This window comes from Lipotes vexillifer, unplaced genomic scaffold, assembly GCF_000442215.2.
Source record: "Lipotes vexillifer unplaced genomic scaffold, Lipotes_vexillifer_v1.1 scaffold70, whole genome shotgun sequence".
Lineage (NCBI taxonomy): Eukaryota > Metazoa > Chordata > Mammalia > Artiodactyla > Lipotidae > Lipotes > Lipotes vexillifer.
In genome coordinates, this window is record NW_006789896.1 from 1,215,301 (window position 1) to 1,232,889 (window position 17,589).

The following is a 17,589-nucleotide window of genomic DNA, read 5'->3' on the forward strand; positions in this document are numbered from 1 at the left end:
GATCCTCCCGGACCGGGGCACGAACCCGCGTCCCCTGCATCGGCAGGCGGACTCCCAACCACTGCGCCACCAGGAAAGCCCTTCACTTTTTAATATTTAACCATACTGAGAAGTGCACAGAATAATTTTTAAAAGACCCGTGCATTCACCACCCAGATCTAACAAATCTTGGCTTTGACTTTTTGATAGAATTTTTTTTTCCCTTAAAACAAAATTCTGTATTCAAAGCGTCATATGTACCTCTGCACCCTTCCTCTCCTGAATTTGGGGTTTTTGTTTTGCGGTACGCGGGCCTCTCACTGTTGTGGCCTCTCCCGTTGCGGAGCACAGGCTCTGGACGCGCAGGCTCAGCGGCCATGGCTCACGGGCCCAGCCACTCCGCGGCATGTGGGATCTTCCCCGACCGGGGCACGAACCCGCGTCCACTGCATCGGCAGGCGGACTCTCAACCACTGCGCCACCAGGGAAGCCCCGAATTTGGTATTTTTCATGCCTGGGCTTGTTTTATACTATCTTATATCTATAAATCCATATAGTAGTGTGGTTTTGCATATTTTATAAGTGTCCTAAAATTGGAATTAATAATGGAGGTTGTTCTGTAACTGATAAAATTTTTGAGGAAATCTACCGTGTTGGGGTTCTTAGAAGAGAGTGTATGGTTACATCTTGACCAGAGGTTTTGCTTCACTTTCTCCTCCATTTTGAGTTCTCTCATTCTTGTACTTCTGTTAATCAAGTATTCTAGCTTGAGCTTTTAATATTATTATTATTTTTTAACTGTCTTTTGTTTTCTGAAAAAGTTACTCAGGTTTATCTTCCAGTCCTTCTATTAAAGCATTTATTTTGGCTGTAAATTTTCTTTTCTAAGAGCTCTTTCTTGTTTTCTGATTTGATCTTTTTTTCTTTGGCATTCTTTTAAGTTTGGATTCGTTTATTTATTTACTTATTTCTGTTTCTTGCATTGTATTCCTTTCTTTTCTCTGAGTTTCTTCTCTTTGTCTGCTTTGGTCTCTTTCTGTCATGTTGGAGGCTTTTCTTGAATGTCAGTTGTTCTTTGGCTATTTGTTCATTTTGAGGAGAGACCCCCAGAAAACTGATTGGAAGCTCTTTATGAATGACTGAACCTTACCAACCAATGGACTTTTACTGTTAGATGTACAGGCAGAGACCCAGACATTTTCTTGAGAGTCAGAGCTGTCAGTATTTATAGATCTTTCCTCTTGAGCTGGTTTTCTCTAGGGAACAAACCTGTAATTTCCTGCCTTGAGGCATAGAGAATGTATGTAAACCAGAATATTGCGTTCTGGATTTGTGCAACTGGGGAGAAGGGTTGGAAGTGTCTCACACTTGTGAAAGTTTGTAGACTTTCACTTAACTCTTTGTTTTCACTGCTGGTCTTAAGTCTGTCTGGTTCAAACCTCCAGTTGTCTGCAGCATAGGTGGAGGGGTTTTTTAATTGTTTGCCTGAGGGACAGATTAACTACTTTCACAGGCTTTCCATCTCCGTCTTTCAAGGCTGTCTTCTTTGGTACGTGGTTTTTACAGTACCCTCAGTGGAAATTAGCTTGCTTCTCAACAGCACACAGTCCTACCAGTTATCAGTCAGAAAACTGATTTGTGTGTCTCATACTCTGTTTGCCTTGTACTTGTGGATCCACTACTTTCAGTAGTTCAGTCCTCTTATTTTATCGACCGATTTATTTATTTATTTATTTCTGGCTGCGTTGAGTCTTCATTCCTGTGCGCCGGCTTTTCTCTAGCTGCAGCGAGCGGTGTCTACTCTTGGTTGCGGTGTGCGGGCTTCTCATCATCGTGGCTTCTCTTGTTGCAGAGCACAGGCTCTAGGCACACGAGCTTCAGTAGTTGCGGCATGTGAGCCCTAGAGTGCATGGGCTTCAGTAGTTGCAGCACACAGGCTTCAGTACTTGTGGCTTGCGGCCTCTAGAGCACAGGCTCAGTGGTTGTGGCGCATGGGCTTAGTTGCTCTGCAGCATGTGGGATCTTCCTGGACCAGGGATCGAACCTGTGTCTCCTGCGTTAGCAGGCGTATTTTTAACCACTGTGCCACCAGGGAAGTCCCTAGATCTATTTTAAAGGTTAGCGCTGTGATCACATGACTTCATGTTTTCAAAGGGCAAACAGGAAAACTGGTTATAAGTACTTATTATGGGGAAAAAAAGTCGAACAAAATCATCTCTTTAAGTTTCTCAGTTTTGCCAAGAATGATCTTAAACAGAAATATTAAAGAACAGATATGATTAGATAAAACATGTCTTATAGCTGATACATTTTACTAATACTTACAAATGTTGTTTCTTCAGTGATGGCTCATGAAGCAATGAAATATGATCTTCAGGTGCAGTTAGATCATGGTGCTGCAGAACAGCCTGCTCCTCCTGAAGTGGTCAGCGGCCAAGGGGGACCACCCCTGCTCCAGCCTTCTCATACTGAAGTGGTCAGCAGCCAGGAAGGACCACCCCTGTTTGAGCCTGCACCTGCTGCAGTGGTCAGCAGCCAAGGGGGACCAGCCCTGCTCCAGCCCCCTCCTGATGAAGTGCTCAGCAGCCAAGAGGGACTGCCCCTGCTTCAGGCTGCTCCACAGGTATCCATTGATATGACAGAGGAGCTCTCAGGAGAAGAGACTGTGGAGAACATCAATCCAGGAGTTTCAGAGGAGAGTAGGCAGGAATCTGGTGCTAACCACACTGCCCAAGTATCTTCATTGGATTCAGTGAACAGCTTCATCAGTGGGCTGCAGAGACTTCATGGCATTCTGGAATTCCTGAGACCAACTTCGGACCACAGGGTGGGGCCGGTGAGAGCTAGGATTAGGAGGAGTTCTGCTTCACAGAGGGCAAGAGCTGGAGGGTCTCACAGGACAAACAGGACAAACAGGTAAATATATGTATAAACAGTAGGATTCGTGCCAGATTGGGAATTATGAACCTTAGGCTCTGATCGTAGCCCCAGTGCTGCCGAGAATTGGCATTGTGACTTGGCAAGTCAGGTGACCTTTCTGAACCCCCCGTTACCTCATAAGTCAGATGAAAATAAAAGTGCTTGCCTTATTTACTTCACAAAGTAATGGAGGGGACAAGTTACACTGATATGTTTTGAAAGCTCGATGGTAGTTTGTTGGCAGCGGTTTCTGTAGAGGCTGGCTTTTCTTTAGATCGTTTTTCTCTTGTACATCAAAAAAACATTTAACTTGCAAGGCCGCTCCACTCGCCCATGTTTCACTGTTCTCCACTTAGTGGTACAGTAGATTTCGGAAGATGGGCAGGCTGGATTTAGAGAAGCCTTGTGAAAAGTAGAATGTGAATTTAGAGCTTATCTGACTAAGTGAGAAACACTCTAGCCCTCCTCACCTGATACTGTGTTGTCGAGTTAAAAATAATTTTCTTCCACAGCTTTTGGTTTGAATTTGCCTCTTGAAGGGCGTAGCTGTCAAGTCTTGACAGTTATTATGAAGAATAACAATTATCTATGCCTTACCTGTTTTTTCACTTCCTCCAGCTTTTTTTGAAATACTTTGTTTCACATTTGGGCTTCTAAGTATCTTCATAATGTTGAAAGAGATTGAATTCAACCTTTTCATTTTAAATATGAAGGAAACTTGGACCCTGAGAGAGTGGTTTGTTCAGGGTCTCATAGCGACGGCCCTGAGGAGGTTAGAGCTGGTGTTGGAACCTGAATCTGACTGTTGTCAACAAAAACAGATAGAGGAAGCTTCAGTCAGACCCATTTGTTTTCTAACACTGTGAAAATAATGAGATGACAATAAAAAGTGGTAGCTGGGCCATCTAATACCTATGTTTTACAAGTGAGGAAGATGATGGGGTGATTTGTGATTTGACTGGGATAACTGGAACTGGACTTTGCCTTCTGATTCTGGATTTCAGCATCCTTTTCCATGGATCCTGCTGATTACTGTGTCAGGGTCTGCTATTACTGTGGCTTCAGTCTCTGTAATGCCTGGTCACTGCTGGATGTGATCCATCAAGGGTGAGAGGTGCCTAGTTCTGTGTTGACAAGAGTTGCAAATGTATGCTACTCTGTTATTTTAAGATGCCGTTTACTCGGATTTTGAAAGCAAAGTAGGATTTCATACATTTGTGTCAGGTGAAGGTACCTTGTAGTGCAATTTGGGGACCCTGTTGAAGTAAGGGGGCTTAGAGTTGAGAGTGGTGTCCCCAAGAACTGTCAAGAGGCCTCTTGCAATAGTCCTCATGCTTGGTTGTTCATCCACTCATGAGCAGGTGGGGGTGGAGATTGCTCTTGGTCGGGGACTTTTTTGTTAACCAGTTCACAGGAGAGTGACACTTATAAACCAGATGCCAATTTACAGAGAAAATTAGAAACAACACAGAGACCAAATTCTCTTGTTGGCATGGTCAGCATGATTCACCTAGGGGATGCTGCCACACAGAAGCCAGACTGTAATCAGAAAATAGCTTGATGTGTGTAGAATCTCTGCTCAGGGACTTAGCTACAGAATTTAGATGTTAAATGATGTCAGTTAAGCTATTTGACTGACGGTCATATGTTTGTCTCCACAAAGAGAATAAACCTTAAAGGCAAGGAATTACGCAGTTCAGTGGAGAGAACATGGATTCTGGAGCCAGATAAATGTGGCGTTGAAATTTTTTTCCTTTAAATTGTGTTGTAAACAAATTCCACACTAAATTCACATAAAAGTCTGAACTTTTACAGGACTCATTGCTTATACCTTCTGAATTTCTTGAGGTGAATTTCTCATTATGGTGTTTGACATTACTCACCTGACAGACCATTCCTGGGCCAGGTGCTGAGAGCCTGGGCCAAGGTGAGCAGCTTTTGCCTCAGACTCCACCAAGAAGCCAAAATTGGGGAAACCTGCATAGTGGGATATTTTTCCCAACTACTTCTCAGCCAAGGTCACAAACTCCTTTCCTGTTTCTTTGTTTGAGGCTGCTTGATTCTGACAGCCAGCGTCATCACTTATTCATCAAATATTTGTAACACTCCACTATGTGAGAGACTGGACTTCTGTCTTGAAGATACATTGGTGAACAGGACAGATCAGGGTACCGTTTCTCTTGGAGCTTATGGAATCTAGGACTACAGAGGGTAAGCAAGGGGCAAGAACTTACTATACTGTTATTTAATTCAGAGATGATAAGTGCAGGAAAAAAGGAGAATTTCTTGGGTTCCAAGACTGTACTCCTAGAACTGCCTCCCAGTTGCTCTTCATAGTTCCTCTTTTATATGTCCCTGCCTGACCTTGGAAATGCCTATTTTGCTATGTAAAAGCAATATTAATGAGTGATTTTTAAAAAAATAGTCAATCACTTAATTTTTTACTGGTTTCTATGCAGAGTGCTCTTGATATGCACGTAATAGCCTAACTTTATTATGTATTTCATTTGGTTAAAATGTTCTTAGGAAATACTGTTCTTATATTCTTATTCTCATGAGTAGCTATAGCTGCTGTTCATGCACAGTTCCTAAAATAAGTTTGTAAACTTGGTTAGCATTTTTTTTTTGAAAAGGAAACCTGAGTGACATCAGTGAAAACGGCAGAGTAAGGACCTCAGAAAATTCTCTCCATAAAATCATTGAAACAGGGCTTCCCTGGTGGCGCAGTGCTTGGGAGTCTGCCTGCCAATGCAGGGGACATGGGTTCGAGCCCTGGTCTGGGAAGATCCCACATGCCATGGAGCAACTAAGCCCGTGTGCCACAGCTACTGAGCCTGCGCGTTCTGCAATGGGAGAGGCCGCGACAGTGAGAGGCCCGCGCACCACGATGAAGAGTGGCCCCCGCTCGCCGCAACTGGAGAAAGCCCTCGCACAGAAATGAAGACCCAACACAGCCAAAAATAAATAAATAAATAAATAAATTTTTTTTAAGAATAATTGAAACAACTGGCAAAATTTATCAAATTCAACTTTTCAGTACTCTGGAAATTAACCAAATACTTGTAGCAATTCAGTGAGTGATTCTCAAAGAAAACCAGCTGAATCTCAGTAAGAACTGTGAGCTTTGTGGCATTCCCTATTCCCATCCCCCTCTTCAGCTTCATAGTAGTCTTTTTTTAAAAAATATTTATTTATTTATTTGGCTGCGTAGGGTCTTAGTTGCAGCATGTGGGATCTTTCATTGTGGCACGCGGGCTTCGTTGCCCCACAGCATGTGGGATCTTAGTTCCCCGACCAGGGATCGAACCCATGCTCCCTGCATTAGAAGGCTGATTCTTAACCACTACTATGGAGGGACTTACTATGAAGTCCCTCCATAGTAGTCTTGAAAACTAAATGCCTGCAATCACAGTGAAAAGGCAGCAGCCTGGAAGCAACTAGAGAGAGTAGAATGGAATTGGGGGTCCTTAAAAGCCTCATCCCCAGAGAATTCTCTTTCTTTGACCTGTTTGTTGGTTTCTTGGAAGATCCCACTTGAAAGGCAATCCCTGGCTTGTCCAGTTTGAAAATTCTAAAGCCTTTTCCCCAGGGTCTGCCTATGGCAGTAGATGACCATTGGGGCAAACATTAGACTAAACAAAAAGCTTAAAAGGAAAAGGTGGAGAATCAGATCTTCCTATGGGGTTTTGAAAAGTTCTGACATATTCCTGGGAATCTAGAAGGCCACATACATGCCCAGGGCTGTGTGCAGCTGGGCCCACAATCAGGAAAGACCTAGGAAGGCACTAAGCTCTCAACTCTGACTGACCTTGAGGCTCTGCATAAGCAGGAAATGAAGGCTAAGGCAGAGTTGTCACCTGCCTGGCTGATTATTGATGATGTGTCCCAACACACACATCAAGTCTCTCAGCAAAGACTGGGAGGTATACTGATTCCAAGTGTTTAAGGAAATCTTTATCTAGTTATGAACTGAACACTAAGGTAACCAAACAGAAACTTCAGTGGCCACACACAACAAAGAATGCAAACTTTATAGAATTAACTTCAGAAAAGTCACTAAACCAATAGTAACAACTATAAGAAATAGCAACAACAAAAAACCCTGGGAATGGGTGAAATCTCATTTCTAGAGTTACCACGTTATATTATTTGAAACGTCCAGTTTTCAAGAAAAAGTAAGATATGTAAAGAAAGTATAACCAATACACAGGAAGAAAAAACAGAAACTACATGAAGAAGCCAAGATGTTGGACTTACTAGACCAACTTTAAACCTGCTATTTAAATATATTCAAAGAACTAAAGCAAAGTATAAGACAACAAAATAGACAATATCAATAAAGAGACTGAAGTTATAAAAATGTACAAAATAGAAATACTGGAGTTGACACAGTAAATGGAAAAAAAATCACTAGAGAGCTCAACAGCAGGTTTGAGCAAGCAAAAGAGAGAACTTTTGTCCTTTGACATTTTTTACTTGAAAAGTGGCTCAAAATAAGAGGTGAGACAATGATGACCATAGCCAGGCTTCATACCTTCAAAAGACCTTGGTCTTAGTAGCTGCAGAAGCAGAATCCCATGAGGCCATATTTGATCAATAGGGCCCTTTTAGGGCTTCCCTGGTGGCGCAGTGGTTGAGAGTCCGCCTGCTGATGCAGGGGACGTGGGTTCGTGCCCTGGTCCGGGAGGATCCCACACGCCGCGGATCGGCTGGGCCCGTGGGCCATGGCCGCTGGGCCTGCGCGTCCGGAGCCTGTGCTCCGCAATGGGAGAGGCCACGGCAGTGAGAGGCTGGCATACCACAAAAACAATAGGGCCCTTTTTCACCTTGCCCACTCTCTTTTCAACCCCCTAATATCAGCAGACAAATTGCTGAGTCAGCCCTCCCTCCCTTCCTCCCTCCCTCCCTCCCTCTCTTTTTCCCTCCCTCCCTCCCTCCCTTCCTTTCTTTATATTAGTGAGTCATGTCTTTAAAAGGTATTGACAAAAGAAATGCCAGTAAAGTAGGATTAGCTTTTAGCAGAGGGGTCAGGCTTCAGTGTGGGCTAATGGAATACTTGAGTGGAAGGAGCATGTCTAGTCCAGTCAGCACCTGCCTGAATCTCTATTCCTACTTCAGTGTTCAAAGGCAGCATTTAATGGTCTGGTGATACATTAAAATGACTAGGATTTACCTCCAAATTACTGTGGATTATTCTTGTGATGATGGTACATTGTACAAGAATTCTGTTGTCTTTCTGCATATATAGGTTGAGAGCACCGTTGGAGGCTTACTTTCAAGTGAGCAGGACGCAGCCTCATTCGCCAGCCACCTCTTATGGTTCAGAGACTAGGAATCCTGTCTCTGAAGACTTGCAGGTATCAGATAGTTCTGACAGTGACAGCGCCACAGAGTATGAAGAGGGAGTTGTCCAGGCAGAGGAACCTGGAGCTGTTGTTTTAGAAGGTGAGTGTTTTATCCAGATTTGATTCACAAGGTCAACATCTGGAAAGCTTAAGACTCCAGAAGGCTAGAAACTCTAGACTTGTGTTTTGATACTTTGCCTTTTCACCCCAAATGTCATAGATTAATGCTTTATAGTACAGAGCTTTCAGTGGCCATAACTATATAGAGAGGATTTGATCTGGCTTGCAATTTACTGTGATTTGTGACCCATTGAGTTGGTCACTTTATAATGGCATTTTACATTCCATTTCGTTTTCTTAGACGTTTGAGAAAGAAGTAGATTATTTAAAAGAAAAGCTTCATTAATTCAGCACCCTGTCTAGTCCGGTACTTTTTAAGTCCTAGTGTAATGTTACGTGTTGTGCAAGTGGAACTGTATTTAACAGTAGATGCACAGAGACCTCTTAAGCATATGCTTGTATTAAAAAACTCTCTGGGGACTTCCCTGGTGGCACAGTGGATAAGAATCCGCCTGCCAATGCAGGGGACATGGATTCGATCCCTGGTCTGGGAGGATCCCACGTACTGCAGAGCAACTAAGCCCACGAGCCACAACTACTGAAGCCCACACGCCTAGAGCCCATGCTCTGCAACAAGAAAAGCCACCACAAGGAGAAGCCTGCGCACCACAATGAAGAGTAGCCCCCGGTCGCCACAACTAGAGAAAGCCCGTGCGCAGCAACAAAGACCCAACGCAGCCCAAAATAAATAAAATTAAATCTTTACCCAGAAGAAAAAAAAACACAAAAAACCTATCTGATACCTTACACTGTGGTCTTCTCACACTAAAGGGAACCAAGGCTTGGAGAAATGGCTTTCCAGGTCTGTGATAGGAAATATACAAGATGGGCCTAGGGCATTTTATTGTGCTGGAAAGCAAGGGAGCCGTCTGAGTCTTACAGAGTTACGGCAGTAGGCACAGGCGCAACCTTGAAAGAGATCCTACTGGCCTAAGTTGGGACAGTTTGAGCATTAAAAAGAATAATGAATGTATTCTTAGATTACAGATTGAAATACATCAAATCTGTGTGAATCTATAAATTCATAATTGTGCACTTTAAAAAAAAAAACCTTACTTATCACCATCATAAGTTATTAGAGCCCTAACTCATTGCTCTGAAAACTGTTGAATAAAGGATTAAGCATTTATCCTGCCTTTCCTATATGAACTGTATCCAGAAAACCGAATAGTTGATGGAGAAGGTCTTTTAAGTGTTTGTTTGTTTGTTTTTGTTTTTGTTTTTGCGGTACGCGGGCTTCTCACTGTTGTGGCCTCTCCCGTTGCGGAGCACAGGCTCCGGACGCACAGGCTCAGCGGCCATGGCTCACAGGCCCAGCCGCTCCTCGGCATGTGGGATCTTCCTGGACCAGGGCACGAACCCGTGTCCCCTGTATCGGCAGGCAGACTCTCAACCACTGCACCACCAGGGAAGCCCTGTTTGTTTGTTTTTAAGACTTTATTTTTTTAAGAGTAGTTTATGGTTCACAACAAAACTGAAAGGAAGGTAGAGAGATCTCCCATATACACCTGCCCCCCTCCCTCCCCCACACATACATGCATTGCCTCCCTATTATTGGCATCATTCACCAGAATGGTGCATTAGTTACACACTGTAATCACTCAGAGTCTTTGGTTTACCTTGGGGTTTACTGTTGGTGTTGCACATTCTGTAAGTTTGGACAAATGTATAATGACATACATCCATCATTATAATATCATATACAGTGTTTCCAGTCCCCTAAAGATTCTCTGTGCTCTGCCTATTCTTCCCTTCCACCCACCCCCTAAGGAAGTTTTTTTTTGTTTGTTTTTTTCTTGCGTTATGCGGGCCTCTCACTGTCGCGGCCTCTCCCATTTGCGGAGCACAGGCTCCGGACGCGCAGGCTCAGCGGCTATGGCCAATGGGCCCAGCCGCTCCGCGGCATGCGGGACCCTCCCGAAACGGGGCACGAACCCGCGTCCCCTGCATCGGCAGGCGGACCCTCAAGCACTGCGCCACCAGGGAAGCCCGGAAGTTTTTTTTAATAGAAAAATTCCAGCTAGTAATTGTAGCATGAATGATAGGGGAAAAAAATTATCATTTTGTGACTCCTAATGAATTGATGTATCTAGTCAAAGATCATCAGTGACTCTTCAAACCATTAGGTTGGAAGGTTGGTGGGAGTCTTTTTAATAGAGGTACCAGGCTGACACCACCTGAACCCATTGATCAATCTTAGCATTGCAGAAAGTGAAACCACCAGATTTTATGTGCCTCTTGATGTGCTGCAATCAGAAATGTCCAGGGCTTCCCTGGTGGCGCAGTGGTTAACAGTCCACCTGCCAGTGCAGGGTACACGGGTTCAATCCCTGGTCCGGGAAGATCCCACATGCCGCAGAGCAACTAAGCCCGTGCTCCACAACTACTGAGCCTGCGCTCTAGAGCCCGTGTGCCATAACTACTGAAGCCCACACACCTAGAGCCTGTGCTCCGCAACAAGAGAAGCCACCGCAATGAGAAGCCCACGCACCACAGCGAAGGGCAGCCCCCACTCTCCACAACTAGAGAAAGCCTGTGTGCAGCGACAAAGACCCAACACAGCCAAAAATATATTTATTTATTTATTTTAAAAAAAAGAAAATGTCCATACCACCTAGCAAGTACTGTTGCCCCCCATAAAAACCCTGAATCAACTTGAGACTCTAGATATAATAAACAGTTTAGGCAGTTTACAGGAAGGAAATAAAGGAACAAGGTGAGCAATAACTCAAAAATGCAGTCATTCAAATCTAAAATGTAAGATATTCTACAAATGGAACATCTAGAAAAAGGCCTATACATATATGAAAATCTAATATATTGTAAAGGGAATATCATATCAGTGGGGAAAAAATAGACTTATAATTAATATTATTGTTAAAACTGGATAGCTAACTGGAAAACAAATTTGGATTCATTCCTCATACTATAAACCAGGATATAACAGGTCAGAGATCTAGTGTGGAAAATGAAACCATTTAGTATTAGAGTAATACATGAGTGATAAAATCTAGGAGTAAGGAGTACTTCAAAATATAGAAGAAATATAAGAAAATTACATTAAAATTTTTTTAAGATTACGACAGTAAGCCAGCATAGATACTTTGTTTCCACTTATGTAAAATGTCCAGAAAGGACAAATCTATAGAGACAAAGTAGATTAGTGGTTGCATAAGGGCTGCTGGTACAAGTGGGGAATGATTCTAAATTGGTATGATGGATAGTTTTGGTATGATAGAAATGTTTTAAAATTGGATTGTGGTAATGGTTGTACAACTCTGTAAATAAGTTTAAAAATATCTTGAGGAAGTATTTGGTCAAATCTAGGATGTAGGACATTTCACAGGACCAATGACCAGATTTCTCCAACAAATCAGTGACAAAACAGGTGAATTTTAATTTAGAACTTCTCTTAATCAAAAGACGTCATTAAGGGGCTTCCCTGCTGGTGCAGTGGTTGAGAATCTCCCTGCCAATGCAGGGGACACGGTTTCGAGCCCTGGTCTGGGAAGATCCCATATGCTGTGGAGCAACTAGGCCCGTGAGCCACAACTACTGAGCCTGCACGTCTGGAGCCTGTGCCCTGCAACAAGAGAGGACGCAATAGTGAAAGGCCCGCGCACCGCGATGAAGAGTGACCCTCGCACCACGATGAAGAGTGGCCCCCACTTGCCGCAACTAGAGAAAGCCCTCGCACGAAACGAAGACCCAACACAGCCAAAAAAAAAGGCATCATTAAAAGAGTGAAATGGCAACCCACTGACTAGAGAAAACATTCATAATACATATATCCAGAAAAGGGCTTATATCTAGAAATCATAAATAACTTCTACAACATTATAGAAAAATGGGCTGAAGATTTGCAAAGGTACTTCCAAAACAAGATAGCTAAATGGCCAATAAATATATACAGAGATTTGATTAGTCATCAGGGAAATACAGATTAAAACCACAGTGTGATAACTGATATGCACCCACTGCAACAGCTAAAATTTAAAAAACTGACAATATCAAGTATTGGGAAGGATATAAAGCAACCAGACCTCTCATACAGTACTGGTGGGAGTGTAAATTTTTTTTTTTTAATGCTGCTTATAAGAGGTTCACTTTATTTATTTTTTTATTGAAACATAGTTGATTTACAATGTTAATTTCTGCTGTACAGCAAAGAGATTCAGTTATACATATATATATGTATATTCTTTTTTTATATATTCTTTTCCATTATGGTTTATCATAGGATATTTATTTATTTATTTATTTTTGGCTGCGTTGGGTCTTTGTTGCTGCGTGTGGGCTTTCTCTAGTTGCGGTGCCTGGGCTTCTCATTGGGGTGGCTTCTCATTGCTGAGAATGGGCTCTAGGTGTGCGGGCTTCAGTAGTTGTGGCACGTGGGCTTAGTTGCTCCGTGGTATGTGGGATCCTTCCAGGCCAGGGATTGAACCCATGTCCCCTGCATTGGTAGGTGAATCCTTAACCACTGTGCCACCAGGGAGGTCCCTCTTCTGCCCTTTTTTTTTTTTTTTTTTTTGCATTTTTGAGTGTTTTATTTATATCAAATTGGATAAATTGTGTGTATTTCTCAGACAGAAAAGACATGTCGAGGTAGAAATGTACCTTTTAACTATTCATGGGTACACAAGTACACTGGGGAGATTGTAAAAGTGCAGATTCAGTAGGTCCAGTAGGCCTGAGTCCTATTTTTTGGGGGCGGGTGGAGTTTGAGTAATTTTTATTTAAAATTTTTATTTCCTTGTATCTTTTTTTTTTACTTCTTTATTAAGAGTATAATTGCTTTACAATGGTGTGTTAGTTTCTGCTTTATAACAAAGTGAATCAGTTATACATATACATATGTTCCCATATCTCTTCCCTCTTGCATCTCCCTCCCTCCCACCCTCCCTATCCCACCCCTCCAGGCGGTCACAAAGCACCGAGCTGACCTCCCTGTGCTATGCGGCTGCTTCCCACTAGCTATCTACCTTACATTTGGTAATGTATATATGTCCATGCCACTCTCTCACTTTGTCACAGCTTACCCTTCCCCCTCCCCATATCCTCAAGTCCATTCTCTAGTAGGTATGTGTCTTTATTCCTGTCTTACCCCTAGGTTCTTCATGACATTTTTTTCCCCTTAAATTCCATATATATGTGTTAGCATACGGTATTTGTCTTTCTCTTTCTGACTTACTCTGCCCATTTTTTGATTGGGTTGTTTTTTTGTTGTTGAGTTGTATGAGCTGTTTGTATATTTTGGAAATTAAGCCCATGTCGGTCACATCTTTTGCAGATATTTTCTCCCATTCTGTAGGTTGTCTTTTCATTTTGCTTATGGTTTCCTTTGCTGTACAAAAGCTTGTAAGTTTGATTGGATCCCATTTATTTATTTTTGTTTTTATTTCTATTGCTTTGGGAGACTGACCTAAGAAAACATTGGTGTGATTTGTTTTGCCTATGATCTCTTCTTAGGAGTTTTATGGTGTCATGTTTTATGTTTAAGTCTTTGAGCCATTTTGAATTTATTTTAGTGTATGGTGAGAGGGTGTGTTCTAACTTCATTTATTTACGTATGACTGTCCAACTTTCCCAGCACCACTTGCTAAAGAGACTGTCTTTTTCCCATTGTATATTCTTGCCTCCTTTGTTGAAGAATAATTGACTGTAGGTGTGTGGGTTTATTTCTGGGCTCTGCTTTCTGTTCCATTGATCCATATGTCTGTTTTTGTGCCAGTACCATGCTGTTTTGATTACTGTAGCTTTGTGGTATTGTCTGAAGTCTGGGAGGGTTATGCCTCCTGCTTCGTTTTTTTTCTTCAGGATTGCTTTGGCAATTCTGGGTCTTTTATGGTTCCATATAGATTTTAGGATTATTTGTTCTAGTGCTGTGAAAAATGTCATGGGTAATTTGATAGGGATTGCATTAAATCTATAGGTTGCTTTGGGTAGTATGGCCATTTTAGCAGTATTAATTCTTCCAGTCCAAGAGCATGGGATATCTTTCCATTTCTTTGAATCATCTTCAGTTTCCTTTATTAATGTTTTATAGTTCTCAGTGAATAAGTCTTTTTCCTCCTTAGTCAGGTTTATTTCTAAATATTTTATTTTGGGGGGTGTGATTTTTTTCTTTCTTCTTTTTGGCCGCACAGCATGTGGGATCTTAGTTCCCCGACTGGGGGTTGAACTCACGTCCCATGCAGTGGAAGTGCGGAGTCTTAACCATTGGACTGCACTGGGAAGGACCCAGCTGTGAGCCTCACCAGCTGTGAGCCTCACCTGAGCCTGCTGGCAGAACCACCCCTCATCCTCTAATAAAAGTGTGTGGAACTCAAATATGTGCCCAGTCAGTGGGCAGGGAGGGCTGGCTGTGGGCCAGAGCATGGAGCAGGAGCTGGGCATGGCTGAGCGTGTGTGGGCAGCTTTTCAGCAGCACAGCCACCTCTGTGGAAGGAATCCAATGAATTCCCACCCCAGGGCCCACTGAATTGCCTCTTAATCCTTGTAGAGGGCCAAAGGGTAAATGTAAGCAAATCAGTAAAGTATACAGTCGCATGGAAAAAAAAAAAAGGTATTGTGTTTTTACACCCCCTTTCTGATACTTCACTGTTAGTGTAAAATGCAACTGATTTCTGTATGTTAATCTGTATCCTGCTACCTTGCTGAATTCCTTTATCAGTTCTAGTAGTTTTTGTGTGGAGTCAAGATTTTATATATATAGTATCATGTGCATATGATGACAGTTTTACCTCTTCCCTTCCAATTTGGATACCTTTTATTTCTTTTTCTTGTCTGATTGCTGTGGCTAGGACTTCCAGTACTATGTTGAATAGAAGTGGTGAGAGTGGGCATCCTTGTCTTGTTCCAGATTTTAGCAGGAGGGCTTTCAGCTTTTCACCATTGAGTACTGTCTGTGAGTTTGTTATAAACAGACATGTTTATGACAAAAAACATGTTCTTGTTTTTTGAGGAAGGCATGTATCGCTTGAACTTCTTTGTAAGAAAGTGCTTTTGCTGCATCCCATAGATTTTGTATGGTTGTGTTTTCATTGTCATTTGTCTCAGGGTATTTTTTAATTTCCTGTTTGATTTCATCATTGACCCATTGGTTTTTTATTTAGTAGCATGTTGTTTAGTTTCCATGTAATCGTTTTTTTCTCATTTCTTTTTCTGTGGTTGATTTGTAGTTTCATGCTGTCATGGTCACAAAAGACACTTGAGATAATTTCTAAAAATATCAATTAAGTCTAACAGTTCTGTTGTATCTTTTAGGATCTCTGTTTGTTGTATTGATTTTCAGTCTAGAAGATCTGTCCATTGATGTGAGTGGGGTGTTAAAGTCTCCTACTATTATTGTATTCCTGTCAGTTTCTCCCTTTATGTCTGTTAATTGTGTTTTATGTATTTTGATGCTTCTATATTAGGTGCATATATGTTGATGAGTTAAAATCCTCTTCTTGTATTGATCCTTTTATCATTATATAGTGTCCTGTATCTTTCCTTATAGCCTTTTTCTTAAAGTCTGTTTTGTCTGATACGAGTATTGCAACCCCCACTTTCTTATCATTTCCGTTAGCATCATACATCTTTTTCCATCCCCTCACTTTCAGTCTGTATGTGTGCTTTGCCCTAAAGTGGGTCTCTTGTAGGCAGCATATTGTAGGCTTTTGTTTTTTTATCCAGTCTGCCACTCTGTGTCTTTTGATTGGAGCATTTAGTGCATTGACATTTAAAGTAATTTTTTTTTTTAAGAAATGTACGATTTATTTATTTATTTATTCATTTATTTTGTGGTACATGGGCCTGTCACTGCTGTGGCCTCTCCCGTTGCAGAGCACAGGTTCTGACACGCAGGCCCAGTGGCCATGGCTCATGGGCCCAGCCACTCCGCGGCACATGGGATCCTCCTGGACCAGGGCACGAACCCGTGTCCCCTGCATCGGCAGGCGGACCCTCAACCACTGCACCACCAGGGAAGCCCCCTATTTATTTATTTTTTAATGTTACCGTTTCTTTATTATTTTCTCAATTTTTTAAATTAAAAAAATTTATCTTTATTATTATTATTATTATTATTATATTTTTGGCTGTGTTGGGTCTTCATTGCTGTGCATGAGCTTTCTCTAGTTGCAGCAAGCGGGGTCTACTCTTCATTGCCGTGCACAGGCTTCTCCTTGCAGTGGCTTCTCTTGTGGAGCATGGGCTCTAGACGCGCAGGCTTCAGTAGTTGCAGCACATGGGCTCAGTAGTTGTGGCACATGGGCTTAGTTGCTCTGTGGCATGTGGGATCTTCCTAGACCAGGGATCAAACCCATGTCCCCTGTGTTGGCAGGCGGATTCTTAACTACTGCACCACCAGGGAAGTCCTTAAGGTAATTTTTTTTTTTTTTTTTAAGGTCTGTTTTTTATTTTATTTTTTGCGGTACACGGGCCTCTCGCTGTTGTGGCCTCTCCCGTTGCAGAGCACAGGCTCCGGACGCTCAGGCTCAGCCTGAGCTCCGGACGCTCAGGGCCCAGCCGCTCCGCGGCATGTGGGATCCTCCCAAACCGGGGCACGAACTCATGTCCCCTGCATCGGCAGGCGGACTCTCAACCACTGCGCCACCAGGGAAGCCCCTTAAGGTAATTATTGATAGATACTTATTTATTGTCATTTTAAACCTTGTTTTCCCATTGATTTTATATTTCTTCTTTTTCCCTTTTTTTCTTTTTGTTTTTCCTTTTGTGGTTTGATTCTTCTTCTTATTATTATTAGTTTTTATTGGAGTATAGTTGACTTACAGTGTTGTGTTTCTGCTGTACAGCAAAGTGAATCAGTTATACATATACATATATCCACTCTTTTTTAGATTCTGTTCCCATATAGGTCATTACAGAGTATTGAGTAGAGTTCCCTGTGCTATGCAGTAGGTTCTTATTAGTTATCTATTTTATATATAGTAGTGTGTATTTGTCAATCCCAGTCTCCCAATTTATCCCTTCCCCCTGATTATCTTTTGTATTATACTTATGTTCTCTTCTTTTTGATTTTTGTGTATGTTTTTAATCTGTGGTTACCCTGTTTTTCAAGTGTAGTAACCCTTTCCTATATCTGCTTGCCTTAGACTGGTAGTCATATGGGCTCAAATACATTTAAGGAAATTTTTTTTTTTAATCTAGATTTTCTTACTCTCCTCCCCCACATTTTATGATTTTGATGTCCTCTTTTACATCAAAATGTAAATTGGTACAA

General features: G+C 42.1%; 1 protein-coding gene across 1 annotated transcript in view; it reads left to right on the plus strand.

Moving 5' to 3' along the window:
- Positions 1-2,323: 2,323 nt before the first annotated feature.
- The window catches only part of RFWD3 (ring finger and WD repeat domain 3), a 37,795-nt gene continuing 22,529 nt past the window's right edge, over positions 2,324-17,589 (plus strand). The window contains exons 1-2 of the mRNA XM_007462943.1: positions 2,324-2,895; positions 8,147-8,343. Coding sequence (XP_007463005.1) covers positions 2,324-2,895; positions 8,147-8,343 — 769 coding nt within the window. The remainder of the gene's footprint in view (positions 2,896-8,146; positions 8,344-17,589) is intronic.